The following is a 14398-nucleotide window of genomic DNA, read 5'->3' as shown; positions in this document are numbered from 1 at the left end:
AAAGTCTCTATTTGTCAGTAACGTTTTAAAATCAGCACTTCACCAGCAAGCAGTACTTTAAGGGTATTGTGGGAAAGTTTGCTTGCTAATATAACATTAACTAGCTGGCAGACACCTCGCAAGACTTAACCACAGACTTATTTTCTGGTTACAGTAACTAGGTCATTGGAATGTACTGTGTCTATTTCTCGATACGTTTTACAAAATCTAAGCAAGAAATGGCCAAACAAATAAGATCGATATTTCAGCATGGTAGTCTATGGAGTTGGCCATTCTGACTACCGTTCCGGTGGTAAGTGATGCAGACACAGGAGACACAGAACTTCGAAAGGGTCACACCGGCATCGAGGCAACAGGGTAGTCATTGCTTGGAGTCGACGCGGAATCATAAATCAGTCTTTAGTCCCCCAACATTTACTGAATGATGATGGGTAGACACTAGATCCATGGCTAGATGCTGTAGATGAATAATTATTTAAATTCAAGTTACATGCATGCATTTGGTCCCTTTTAAGATGATATTTTGTTTTAACAGAAAGAAAACATTGCCTTTGGATGTTTTTATGTTTGATTAGCTATTCATCCATGTACCTACAGGTCTCATAATTGATGCTTTTGGTGAACTGCGAGACCAACAGGAACAGGTGAAGGAAGACATGGAGGTAAGAGAAGTCTTAATTCTAGTTAAGTTATTCAGGTAAAATACCTGAAATAATATTGTATTTTGGTAAAACACTCAAACTTTCAACTTTTTAATAGATAGTATAACAGATGAAGTCTACATGGCAATATGTAGGAACTATGTAGGTCATGTTCAAAACCTTTGGTACTGTATTGCATTTAAAAATGTAAAAAAGATCTTTCTTGTGTAATGTTAGTTGTAAAACAAAACAACCACTAACAGCCCAACAAACCTTCATTTTGTTTGCAGACCAAATGCTTCATCTGTGGCATAGGGAATGATTACTTTGATACTGTACCTCATGGCTTTGAAACACATACCCTGCAGGAGCACAACTTGGCAAACTATCTGTGAGTATAGGCTGCCAGTTGTTTGTGTTTAAGTGCAGTAGAGCAGATGTGATATCCCTCATGGAAGTCATTAAAAGAGAATTGACCAGAAGCAGGGGATTGTGTTCTATTTAGAAATAAAAGTGGAGAACCATTTTGTAAAGGAAAACAGCATGGGATGCTCTTCATGAAAGAGCTGGTATTCAGTGAGAACCAGATTGACTTACATTTCAGTCTTATATCTTTAATTTCTGAGATATGCACTTCAAATTATGGGTAAGTCTGCTGGTGTATTATGAATATGATACTGTAAATGACTATATTATAATATGACATTTTATGTAATTCACAGATTTTTTGTGATGTATCTCATTAATAAAGATGAAACAGAGCACACCGGACAGGTAAATGGCTTTGCCCACCAATAGAAAACTAAAACTAGGTTATCAGAATATTTTTAGGAACCTGTATTTAGATACCATGATGTTCTATAAAAAAGAAAATTAGTAATTAGTATTTTCTGGAATTGTTCATCAAATTAATATATTAACAATTATGTGTTCATTTCACCTGACAGGAATCATATGTCTGGAAAATGTATCAGGAACGGTGCTGGGAATTTTTCCCTGCAGGAGACTGTTTCCGTAAACAGTATGAAGACCAGCTCAACTAGGGCCAGAGACTCCACTTTTTCTTTTCTGAGCAATCAAAGAGGCCCACTCTGCCTCCCTTTTGTCTGTAATGCTTTTCAGACTCTGTATATACATTATATTCTGGATAATTAACCCTATGTGCTGTTTGGAGCACACAGACTGTGTTTTAATGACTGAATGCTTTATCTTTACATTTTGCTTTAATATCATTGACAAGCAAAAACAGGCTGAAATTCAAGATGGAAAATGAAGTGAAGAAAACAAAAGAAAATATATCTACAAGTATGGAGAAAGCGAGAAGACTGCCCATGGAAACTGGCAAAATGCATTCTTTCAGAATTTATGTATGAAATGGGCATTGGCTTGGCCATCCTAAACCTCTTTTGTTCATCAAGAATGAGATATGGATCTTTGATGGATTATCAGAACTGAAACCATGATTGTAGACCCAGAGGACATGATACAATAGTGCCTTACTAAGCTTAGGTCGAGCTATGCAAAGCTGCGTGGTAGTTTACAGGACTGCACCACAGACGTATTATCTCTGTGATTTTTTTGCAATTGTGTGATTGTCTCTCTGCATGAATGTGTGCATGACAGTGTTTTAGTCAGTGAGTGAGTGAAAGAGAAGAGAGAGCTAGAGAGAGGAAAGTAAAAGAAAATAAATTTGGATATACAGTGGTTTACTGTGGAGACAGAATGAATCATGGGTAATGAATAGGGGTGGCCCTCAGTACAAATGTTATTCATTTTCTGATAAGATACATGTATAGCCCTTCTTTAGCTTATATTTGTCCATTTTTCTTTCTTTCTTGTGGTTTGCAATGCTATTATGCAACAGAGTGACAGAGTTATACTTTGTATGAAATCTAGAAAGATCTGAAATTTTACTCATAAAATGTTTAATTGCATGTTTATAATGCAAGTTTAAGGAAAAATAAAATAAAGATGCAAGATCAATGTATCACAAATGTTTTATAGGGTTAAGGATCATTTGCAGTATCTCGATAATATCCAAGTGTTGTTGAATTCTTACGTCGTACCTTGGCCAAAAATGTCATACCTGTCCAGGAAAACTTATATAATTTCCCAACCTATATTTTTCCAAGCACTGATTATCGCAAATTTGAAGCAATATCCATTCAGGGACTCTAATAGGCATTCTTAGGCTTCAAGATGATGACATATCCTTTGTTTGTATAATTGTTTTTAGCCAGACTATTCTTGTTTTCTTCTTCTAGTTGACACCAGTCAGGATCATGATCTTATGACCCTCTTGGAGCAGGAGGCCTAATCTTAGAAAGCACTGCTGGAATCTACAATCACATAGAATGGTTTAACCACTGCACAGTCTACATACCCATTCCATAGGTGATAGAAGTGCTTTGTTGTTGTATAATATAATGTAAAATCACTGCAATAACAATGAGTAAACAGACAACAAAACAATAAGTGATGTTTTACTCGTGAAGATTTTTGAAGACCAAAATCACAATATTGTGGAGAAAAAAAATCTGACGCATATTAGTACTCTGTAGAGCTGTTAGTATATACTGTATGTTAACTGTAACACAGGACTGAATGGATCTGCATGGTTTTCAAATAATAAATTATTATTTATTGAAGTTTGTAGATTACCTTCTTGCTGTGATATAGCTTCTGACAATCAGTGACCTGCAGATATATATATATAGTGAAATTAATTAGACAAGCTTCCCCATTAACTGTCATTTACAACAGTTTTACCTGGTTTACAAAACAATCTACATTATGGATACTATACATGAACAGTCAAGAAATATGCATAACATGACAAAAAATACTGACAAATTGGTTTCCATTAAAGGTGCCATGTGTAATGTCCGCCAAAAATCAATTCATACTCCACATTCCATAAAAGATGGGGGCAGTATACCTCCAGAAAGTGAGTTGGTCTACCCTAGAGTAACAACCGAGAAACGTGTATTGCATTTTGGCTGGCGGTTATGTTGCCCGCATACCACCTCCCATGGCCGAAACTGGTATTATGACGCCTGTCGGGCTGTGGCTACTAATTTAGCATGCAAATTCAGGTTGATATCTCTGCAGCACTATCCCTTGTCATTTTTTTAATGACATCATCACCCTTATTTCTTCTCATTCTTTTGATGCGTGTAGCTCATTTTTTGGATATTTTTACCTCAATTCTTGACACATGGCACCTTTACAGAATGTGATTTTATTCTAGTCTCTGATTATCTTATCAATTAACTGTCAGCTATTTTATTACATTGTAGTGGTCATCCAGTTACTATTATAGGAATCGTTCTTTGAAGGCTTTTGACCCTTACAAAGGGTGTCCAGGCCACATATTCAGATTTTCAAAAAAGTTGAAGAAAACAATAATCCACTCTGCATGATTATTGGAAGAGAATGTGGGAAGCTCTGAAAATCATGTCACTTAACTCACAAAACACCACAAAGGTTTTTTTTCCACCAATTTTTGAAAAGAGTGTATAGCACCCCATAGTTGGCTTAGGACTACAGTGATACAATTGTTTGAGTCATATAATTCTGTTTGCATATTGTCTGGAAATCCTAGAGGATTTCTCTATCTGCTAGATCACAAATTGTGTTGGTAGAATGACGTTAGCCTACACCTTTATTTTCACAAGCTACCAACATACGCAGCAATTTTATGACTAAATATATTTCCTGAGATATGTATTTAAATAAACATATAGTACTATTTATGCTTCTCACACTTGTATGCTTGTGTGGAAATCCATTATCCCCGTTTGTGTATGTGCTTGTTTATTTTTACTCTAATTCTTAAATAAATTTGTAATTAAGGAGCCTTGTCAGTTTTATTTTGCATAGTCTGATCGGATCCTTTAATCTATCTGCTGTTTTGAACAGATGTCAATATAGTAGTCCTTGAGTCAACACCATTGGTAAGAAAACACTTAATGAAATGAGTATTTGTGTAATACTTAAATAGAAATACTAATTTAGAAATGGATATTGTCTGGAAATAAACAACTATGTGTTAGAATCTAACAGAAGAGGGCACAATGGCTGGCTTAAATAGGCTACGCCAGACTCAACTCAGCAACAGGTATAGGGGAAGTGAACTCAATAACTCAGTAACAAAGTTAATTTAGGTTAATTTATCTTTGAAATATCACATAATTCAATGAATATAGGTTTCCATTTAAATAGGTTTCCATAAAAAAAATCATTTTTTTTTTGGTAAATTTGACATTTTTGTATGTCGAGAGAATGTGCACTCATTTAATTAAATTGTGTGCTGCATTGTGTGCTCATTTTACTAATTTTTACTAATTTTACTAATACTCAATTTATTAGAATGAGTGCAAGATCTAGTGAAATGAGTGCATAAATAGTGCAATCATTTCAGTAAAAAGCATGCTCATTTAGTAAAATTACCATACAATTTAGAATAATGAGGGCACAATTAAGTAAAACAAACTCACAATTTTGTAATTTTGTCAAATGAGTTCGGATTTTCTCAATATACAACACAAGAATCTCTTAATGAAAACAGTCGTTATGCTCAAATGACTGGAACATGACAAACAGCCTACATCCAGTTTAGAGCGAGATCAGATTTTTTGACAGTCCGTAGAGTGAGCATCTCTATATCTGTGCTCCAATAGTCGATTGGGTCTCCCAAGTTGAGGGCGTAGGGGCGGTGCTTAAAATTTGGTAACAGCGTGTGAAACAGAAGATTACCTGCTTAGAGCAGTTTAGAGATGCGAAAGTAAATTGCCATGGCAGCTTACCATGAGTAGGTTACAATTTATTTCGTTGCAGGCTATGGGTTAATCGGGAAGTCACAAAATTACTGCTTAAGTTAGGCTGCCCGGACAAGCCATAAACTTGTCTGCCTGGACAAACCTCGCTTAGTAGAAGAAGTCTACAGCCCTCAAAGGAAGGTAAGCATCTTATAAATAGGCATCGTATGTGGTTTGAAACAATTGCCAATTAAGTAATATTAGGCCGCTAAGATGTAGGCTACGTTCTTGTAGGTTACTCTTATGCCCACCCTTACGAGAAAAAAAACTGAAGTTATGGACAAAAAATTGCTCTTTAAGTCACTGTTGTTGAAGTAGCCTAGGCTGCAAAATGGGAAGAGAAGACAATTTACAAATGTTAGCAATATTCAATTGCATGTTGACTTTGTAGCCTACTTCAAAGTGTTGGCCTAAATGTCCAGGCTATTTATTTCACAAACATTTAGTTTCTCTAGCTCTCTCTCTACTGTCAGGGCTCTTTGGTCGCACATTCAACCAACATTTTTAAGGGTGCGACTAAAAAATGCCCTGGGTCCTGGTGCACATAAGGTCATAAGAGTGAGCGCTAGACTTTCCTCGAAGCTGCTCTCCACGAACTAAGCGTGTTCTCCTTTGACTAGTGTTGCACAGTGCACCAGTACAAAAGATTCTAGAGCGCTACGCGCTCCGCTCTAGAATCTTTGCCAGTACTACAAAAGTATCGCAATACCCTGAAATTCGACACGTCACAATACCTAACTCTATTAGTATCGACAAAGATCCTTTATCGATATAGGCCTAGGCCTACTTTATGAATGACAGTCAGTGCTTCCCGTAGCATCCTTTCTCCTCTCACACACACACACAGCTTTTAACCTGCAGCTGTCATGTGATAAGTAGCGAGACGGCCGCTAGTTTAAGTGATGCTGTGGCCACACAGCAACAAATAATAGTAGGCTAATGTTAAATTTGCTTTGCTGACTTGCACCTCTCAAGTTTGTGTTGCTAATTTAGTTCATTTAGGCATACTGTTGGGTTTAATGACATTTCCGAAATAAACTAACCACGTTAACGTTTACATCTTGAGAGAGCTCCTTCTAGGCAGCCTAACTATCCCGTTAGGTCACTCGTCATGTCTACCGCTGTCATGTAGTGCTCACTAAAATCATAGAAATTAACCTTGCAAGACACTTAGCCTATCTCTTCTATGATCCCAGAAAGATTTTCTTTGAAAACATATGACAAGCCATAATTTTCCATTTGTGTGTGGTGGAGAGTTGAGCAGCGACTAGGATGTTAACCTGAAGTTTTAACCTCATAGCTGAAGAAATTTTGCAAAATCAATGTATAAGCAGCTACTAATAGTTGGGAAATTACGGTAGTCAAACAATCACACTTCTTGGCTCTACAACAAATTAGAATTTTGCCACAAGTCATGTAGGATACCCTCTGATCCCCATTTTTAAATTTCATTTTCATAAGAATTTATCTTCATTATTATAACCGCTGTGCAGCCAAGCGTTTTTTTTCTACAGTCATTTTGTGTCAATGATTCCCGGGACACTGAAAGATCAGGGTGCATGAAACTTGGTGGGCATGTAGCCCCACAAGGATGACATGGAACCATTGTTTTTCGCTTTGATCCGTCGACCCCCCACCGGACTGGACCCCCGAAGGGAGGGTAGGGAAGACAGTTTTCTGTGAATATCTCGAGGACCACATTTTTTTGTATGTCGGTCTCAAGGGGCCATGTCAACCCATCCCATAACCACTCGTTTGATGTATAGCACCACCTAGTTAAAATGAAAAAGCAAAAATGAGGTGTTGTAATCACAGGTATCACTGGCACGAAATTGGAGGTTTCACAAGCACAGATACACACACACACACACGCACACACATACACATGCACACACACACATACACACACAAAAATACACACATACACACGCACGCACACATTAACACAAACATGTACATGCACGCATGCACAAACACACCCACACGCGCGCGCACACACACACACACACACACACACACACACACACACAAACACATAAAAACACACACATGCAGGCAAGCAGGCACATGCACACACACACATAAAAAAAAAAAACACACACACACACACACCCACTTACAAGCGAACACAAACACACACACAAACACAAACACACCATTACTCCCACACACACACACTCACAAGCGAAAACACACACACAAAGAAGCACATACATGCACACACTCATTTACATACACAAGTTTCAAGAGTAGGGGATGGAGTAGGAGATGGAGACAAATTGACAAGCGTGATTTATTTTTGCGGAGAATGTGCAGGACTGAGCAGTGGTTATTTTTTACTGCTTTGCAGTACATCTAGTTTTACTAAAGTTTTTTAAGTTTATTTAGGATGTGGGCTATATGAAATGCTGACATGTCGGGCTGCTATTGTCCTCTGTTAATTTATGAGAACTTAGCAAACATGTGATGGCTGGTGCCTGTAGAGGCACACTTGCTCCCTGGTCTTGGCTTCTAGCTTGTCCATCCTGCTTTTGTTCTGAGGCATGGCGCATGCATGACAACTGTGTTTTGGGATTTTTTTATGTCCACTCGCTGGCACAGGAGGCTTAGCTGAAGCGAAGAGCTAAGATGATGATAAGATCAGAGTCTAGCCGTGGTAGATACACAGCCTTGAAATGAACGGTGGGGGCTCCCGGCGTAAAAGGGGCACTCATTGGCATAACAGGCAACCGTGCTAGCCACATCCGGGCAGTAAAAAAGATGTTGCTGAAGCCCACCTTACGCTTAGACAAATCTGTTCAAGGGTCCTATGTACTCCAGATTATCATGGTAGGTAATGGGAACATGAAATAATGTGGACATGCCATTTTTCATCATTTTTTTAAAAAAAGATGAAAATGATTTTTTTTTATTCCATGTTTTTTACCACATTGTCCTATAACCTTTAGCCATGTGGCGGTGTCATTTTCAATCAGAACAAACATATTTTAAATTTATGTTAGGTTAACCCTTAACTTGAGGGGTAAAATACATCACTATACTGTGCGTCGACACCAAACGTACTTTTCCTCAAATCTTTTTACAACGGATGAAAGAACCTGTATTCTGAAGAAGCTTTGTGTGAAATAATGTATTAATTTTTGCTTATTCTATACCTCCCTTTGTGCTCAGCAGTTACTTTTTGGACTCTGCTCTACTGTATATTGGCATAGTTACACATAGGTAGGCTGGATTGCTGTGTGAAGACCGAAATTGATGATTCTGGCTTTAATTAGTATAGCCTGTATTAGTGATTACAATATTTCTTTACAGGCTATGCTAATCTATGCCAGAATCAGCAGTGCAATGGAATCTGCAGGCTCAATGGATTTGAACGGGATTGTCCAGACAAAAAAATCACCAGAAGTCACCATTTTCCCAAAATTTCTCCACCACCCAGATTCAAGATTTTATGCTTTATACTGTTTCATCCACAATTGGCGGAATGCATTTTAACACACTAAATTTATTTTTATCATGCTAACCAGTTAACTCAGCATCATTCATGATGCACTGCATCTTTCAAACTGCGAGAAACAATTCTAATTAGGACCACTTTCACTTACAACTAATCTCATTTACTTGTATAACATACTAATTGTGGGCTTTTAATGTGTCATGTACAAATATTCCGTAATATGATCATTTAAAATTGTCTAATTAACATGGGCACTGACTTACTGCCTTATTCATGTCCTGAAAATTTGAGAGTGCAATTTTGGTGAAGACCAAATCAGACCTTTATCCTTAAAGGGGAAATTCGGTGTACAATGGATTTTGGATATGCTTAGCATGATAATGAGTTCGAACGTTCGTTGGGGAGCAAAAAAAAGCTAATTCAATTTGGAGGCATCGGCTAAAAACAGGCTAGTTTAGAATGCATCGGATTGTTTTGCTCCCCAACAAACATTCAAACTCGTTATCATGCTAAGCATATCCAAAATCCATTTTACAACAGATTTCCCCTTTAAGTAAAAAAAATATTACTGATGGTTTAATTTATTTACACTGAATAAAGTTTAATTTATTTACACTGAATTGCTGCTGTAAGCTTTTCCTCCATGTGGGAATGATGCCTTTTTTGTCAGTTTTGTTCACAGAATATGCCATGCTTCCAATATGAGCCTCAACACCAGTTCAGTAACGATGTCCTTGACGAACACATATCCAGTGATGAGAGACGCTGGCATCCAACATGGATATCACTGGCCCGAGAATGAGGACTCAAACCAGGATGACACTGTTCTTGACAGCAGCAGCCCTTTAACTAGTTTACAGAATTTGACTGTGCCATTTGACCCACTGGGTGGACATGCAGTCTGGCAGGTTATTGTGATTGTTTTTTTTACTGGTTCTTTGTCCCTGGTCACTGTGATTGGCAACATACTGGTACTAGTGTCATTCAAAATTAACAAAGCACTCAAGACAGTGAACAACTACTACCTGCTCAGCCTTGCATTTGCGGACCTGACTATTGGCACCCTCTCTATGAACCTGTATACTACATACATCATTATGGATACTTGGGCTTTGGGAAACTGGGCATGTGATTTGTGGCTTGCTATAGACTATGTAGCCAGCAATGCTTCAGTTATGAACCTCCTAGTTATTAGTTTTGATAGATACTTCTCTGTGACTAAACCCCTGACATATCGAGCTAAAAGAACAACTAAACGGGCTATGACCATGATCTGCTCAGCTTGGACCATCTCCTTTGTGCTCTGGGCCCCTGCCATCCTGTTCTGGCAGTTTGTTGTTGGGGAACGCACTGTGCCACCTGGAGAGTGCTATATCCAGTTCCTGTCTGAGCCAATTATCACATTCTGCACAGCCATTGCCGCGTTCTACCTGCCGGTCTCTATCATGACCTTTCTCTTCTGGAAGATGTACAAGGAGACAGAGAATCGTTCCAAAGACCTAGCTGGCCTGAAGTGCTCTGGCAATCAAGGCAAACATGACAAGGCTACCACCGGAGGTTCCAAGAGCAATAGCAACACTGATCTTAACCAACCAGTACAGAATGACCAGACAGAGTCAGATGAGGATACTAAAGAAAGTCAGACTGGCAAACCAGCTTCAAAGTCTCCCTCTTCTAGTGTCACCATGGCAAAGCGCTTTGCCTCAAAAGCCAAATCACACTTCAGCAAACGTAAAAATCAGTCAGTGGTGAAGGAAAATAAAGCTGCTCAGACACTGAGTGCCATTCTGTTGGCTTTCATCATTACATGGACACCATATAATATCATGGTCCTAGTAAACACATTCTGTACTGGCTGTATTCCTGAAACACTTTGGGCTCTGGGTTACTGGCTCTGTTATGTGAACAGCACTATCAACCCTATGTGCTATGCCCTCTGCAACAAGAATTTCCGTGATACATTCAAAATGATCCTACTCTGTCAATGGAATATGCAGAAGCAGAATAAGCCACAATTTCAACAAAGGCAGGCACCGGCCTTTCGTAAAAAAGAGCCACTTTAGGATAACTTTTAGTAGTAGTTATCAGACTGCTCTTAGAGTTACTTGTGAAAACAAGCCTTACACTCTTTGTAGGCTACATTGTTAGTTCCTGAAGACACAGTAAAGCACTATAACATTTCTCCAAATGAATAATTCTCAATTCCCTGTTCTTCATACAATTCAGATGTTTTTGCCAATGTTTTCATACATTTTGAAAAATTTAAATGATAACATTACAGTTTACCACACTGCTCTTAAGGTTATATTCTCCCATGTGTGCAAGTCACCCTACGAGCATTCTGCTTAAGTAATACTGAAGTCTATTATTTATGCACATGCATGAACAGTTACACATTTTTTGCAACTGTCAACCCACAGTAATCATCCACTTGTTTTTCCAGTCCTCATCAAATTAATTAGTGTTCTGTCTCTGAGTTTGTGTCTGTATTTTTCTTTTTATTAAAAAAAATGAAATTGCTGTAGCAACACAACAAGGTGTCAGTGTGAAGCTTATTACGGGTAGAGAAGTGAAAAAAAAATCAGTTGTGTATGATAAAAGAGGCTGATGTCACTTGCCTTATGGGATATGTGGGAGTTATAATTTACCTTATGTCGACCTCCTGTGCTTTATTACTCGGACTCAACAGGTAGATGCACTATCTATCACTGGGCGTAGGTTACACCAGTTACAGTAGCCTATTGCTAAAAGGCAGCTATAGCCTAAATAGTGTGACTTATGCTAAGCTAGGCTAATAATGTAAAATTGGGTTATTTCACGCACAGAGAAGAGAACAGCATCTCATCTGGGTAAAACGGCAAGTAAGCTCATTTCACAATTTAAGATATCCTTTAGGATATGCATTAGACCTGGTGTATTTTTATATAAAGCATAAGAGATGGATGCATGGTTAACTAGAACTCATTTTAACATACATAAGTTACAGTGGGTACTACTTTGAATTGTCTGGCTTCACGCGTGATTCTCACATCTTTTATTTATATTTCCCCCAGTGAAGCTGCAATGACCCAAACAACCACCAGGTGGCACTTGTGAGCAGGGTTAGGAGCGTTGGCCTTTGCCACTTTGAGTCAATGCCCGCCAGTATGCTACAGTATGGATCATATATTTGGGGGCCAAGCAGCGAAGCTGCGAAGCAACCCATAGTGATTCTATGTGTTCTTATTATTACTATAACGAAACTCATTTGCCATTGAACCATACAGTAAAAAGTTGGGAAATTTGGCACATTGATTCGGCATAGTCATATGATTAATTTCACTAAGTTTCATGTCTCTAGCGCCCCCAATGTGTCAGATTTTGCATTACATCTATGCGCTTAAAGTTTCCACCATACAAATTGAGGTATAGTTGGAATCCTTGGATGAGGCCGAACTCAACGCACCCCATGACATCAATTTCCGCCATGTTGGATCTTCCGCCATATAGGATTTAATCAAAAACACTTAAAAGGAATCAAAGGTCATAAAGTTTGTCCGATTTTGACTTAAACTTGGCGCGAGATGATCGTTCAGACCATGACTCACAAACGCATTGCTTTTTTTTTTTTTGGAGCCATATTCAAAACCTGTCGCCTGTCACGACCAATCAAGTTTGGCGGCAAAGCCGCCAAACAGGAAGTGAAGTAATATTTCAGTAAAGCTTTAACGTATCAAAACCAAACTCAGTACATGGGCTCAGGACCCAATAAGGAGGAGGCTCAATAAATTTGATGACTTTTGACCTATAGGTGGCGCTATAATAAGCAGAATTATGTTTTGGCCAGTAACGGGTGATGTGTTTGGAATTAAAACTTACTAGTGGTGTCTGTTAATACTGTGGGAGGTCCTAAGTCCGACAGATGTGAATTTGTGATGTCAACATAATTGATCCGGCTGCCATATTGTATTTAATCAAAAACCCTTAAAAGTTTTCACAGGTCACAAAGTGTATCCGATTTTCACGAAACTTGACGCAGATGATAGTCATACCATGATTCACAAACGTATTGCTTTTTGGACCTATATTCAAAACCCGTTTCCTGTGACGACCAATCAAGTTTGGCGGCAAAGCCAATTAGGAGGACGCCCAAGAAATTTGGTACATTTTGACCACTGTGTGGGGCTATAATCACAGGAAGTATAGTCATATTTCAGCAACACTTTGACATAAAAAAAACAAAGTCAGTATATGGGGTCAGGACCCAATAAGGAGGAGGCTCAATAAATTGAATGACCTTTGACCACTAGGGGGGCGCTAAAATCACAGGAAGTGGGCTCATATTTCAGCAATGCTTTCACGTATCGAAACCAAACATTGTATATGGACTTGGGACCATATCCTGAGGACACAAAATAAATTTGGTGACTTTCAACCACTAGGGCGGCGCTAGAGTAACAGAAGTTTGCCAGAAATTTCCGTCATTTTTAGAATTGATACTTTATTAAAATTAACGTTCTGTGTCTGCGTGAACTGCTGCTCTCATTGCTCCTTGCATGCATCTAGTCAAGTGGGCGTGTCAAGCAGGCAGCTCTGAGTGAGTGAGTGCGCAGCCAACGTCAACATACAGTAGTTCTTTGCCAACCGTCCTCGGCCTTGTGGATAAAACAAAAGGCAACTATTTCGGATACATCGCGAATAGTGAAGGCAAGCCATCAGGTACACAGAGGCTCGTTTGTGAAATATGTTTCAAAGTCATTTAAAAGCAGTAGGCTACGCATGGAACTTGGCTAAACACCTCGCAGACATATCCCAAAATTTTTGTTCAAAGAACGCAGGTAAACTAATATGCTATAGAAAACGACTACACATGGTTAGTGCCAAGTTCTTCTCCTCTGTTTTAGTCTAGCCTAAGTGAAACGAGTAAGGTTCTCTGGGATAAAGCGAACCTTCCTTCATCAATGAATTTTGACGAGACATAACGAGCTGTCATCATTTTGACGAGACATAACGAGCTGTAATCATAGGGTGCTAACGTGATGAAAGCTTAATGTTCACGCTTCAGAATAACATTACCATAACTTGTAAACAATCTATTTCATGTTCGGTCAGTACTACTGGTAATATTTGTCATGGCATGTAGACTGCAATTTGTTCAATAAGTATTGCCCAGATGTAGGATAGGCTACCCGAAATGCGCTAATTAAAGCCCACAGCATATAATACCACCAAAGCGTGTTGACTCCTAATAATAATAGCGGCTTATTGTTACGTTGTAGCAAATCATGTTATCAAACAAATAGACGTAGGCTAATGTAGGAATCCACACAGTCATATTGCAACAGGTAATGGTGTAGGCCTATCTGACGAAGACCTGAGTGGTTGGAACGTCGTACTTGTACACTGGGCGCAAAGAAGACTATCCTCACATTTTTCCCTTTGCAACTGTCAAAGAAATCCCATGAACACGGGAAGGCCTAGGGAAGCTTATACTGTCCATC

General features: G+C 38.7%; 2 protein-coding genes across 5 annotated transcripts in view; both read left to right on the top strand.

Annotated features, from left to right (window-relative positions):
- The window catches only part of ryr2a (ryanodine receptor 2a (cardiac)), a 110302-nt gene extending 107013 nt beyond the window's left edge, over positions 1–3289 (top strand). For all 4 annotated transcript variants that reach the window (XM_048233682.1, XM_048233681.1, XM_048233680.1 and 1 more), the window contains 4 exons: positions 598–662; positions 932–1032; positions 1364–1415; positions 1589–3289. In XM_048233682.1, the coding sequence (XP_048089639.1) occupies positions 598–662; positions 932–1032; positions 1364–1415; positions 1589–1684 (314 nt within the window). In that variant the 3' untranslated portion in view covers positions 1685–3289. The remainder of the gene's footprint in view (positions 1–597; positions 663–931; positions 1033–1363; positions 1416–1588) is intronic.
- A 6357-nt stretch (positions 3290–9646) lies between these two features.
- chrm3b (cholinergic receptor, muscarinic 3b) lies at positions 9647–11358 on the top strand. The gene has a single exon (XM_048233982.1). It carries the CDS (start codon positions 9647–9649, stop codon positions 10979–10981), a length of 1335 nt encoding a protein of 444 aa, XP_048089939.1. The 3' UTR covers positions 10982–11358.
- The last annotated feature ends 3040 nt before the right edge of the window (positions 11359–14398 follow it).

The sequence above is a fragment of the Alosa alosa genome, chromosome 22 (genome assembly GCF_017589495.1).
Source record: "Alosa alosa isolate M-15738 ecotype Scorff River chromosome 22, AALO_Geno_1.1, whole genome shotgun sequence".
NCBI classification, from domain to species: domain Eukaryota; kingdom Metazoa; phylum Chordata; class Actinopteri; order Clupeiformes; family Clupeidae; genus Alosa; species Alosa alosa.
The sequence above is the reverse complement of the archived record's forward strand: the minus strand, read 5'-3'. Positions and strand labels throughout refer to the sequence as shown.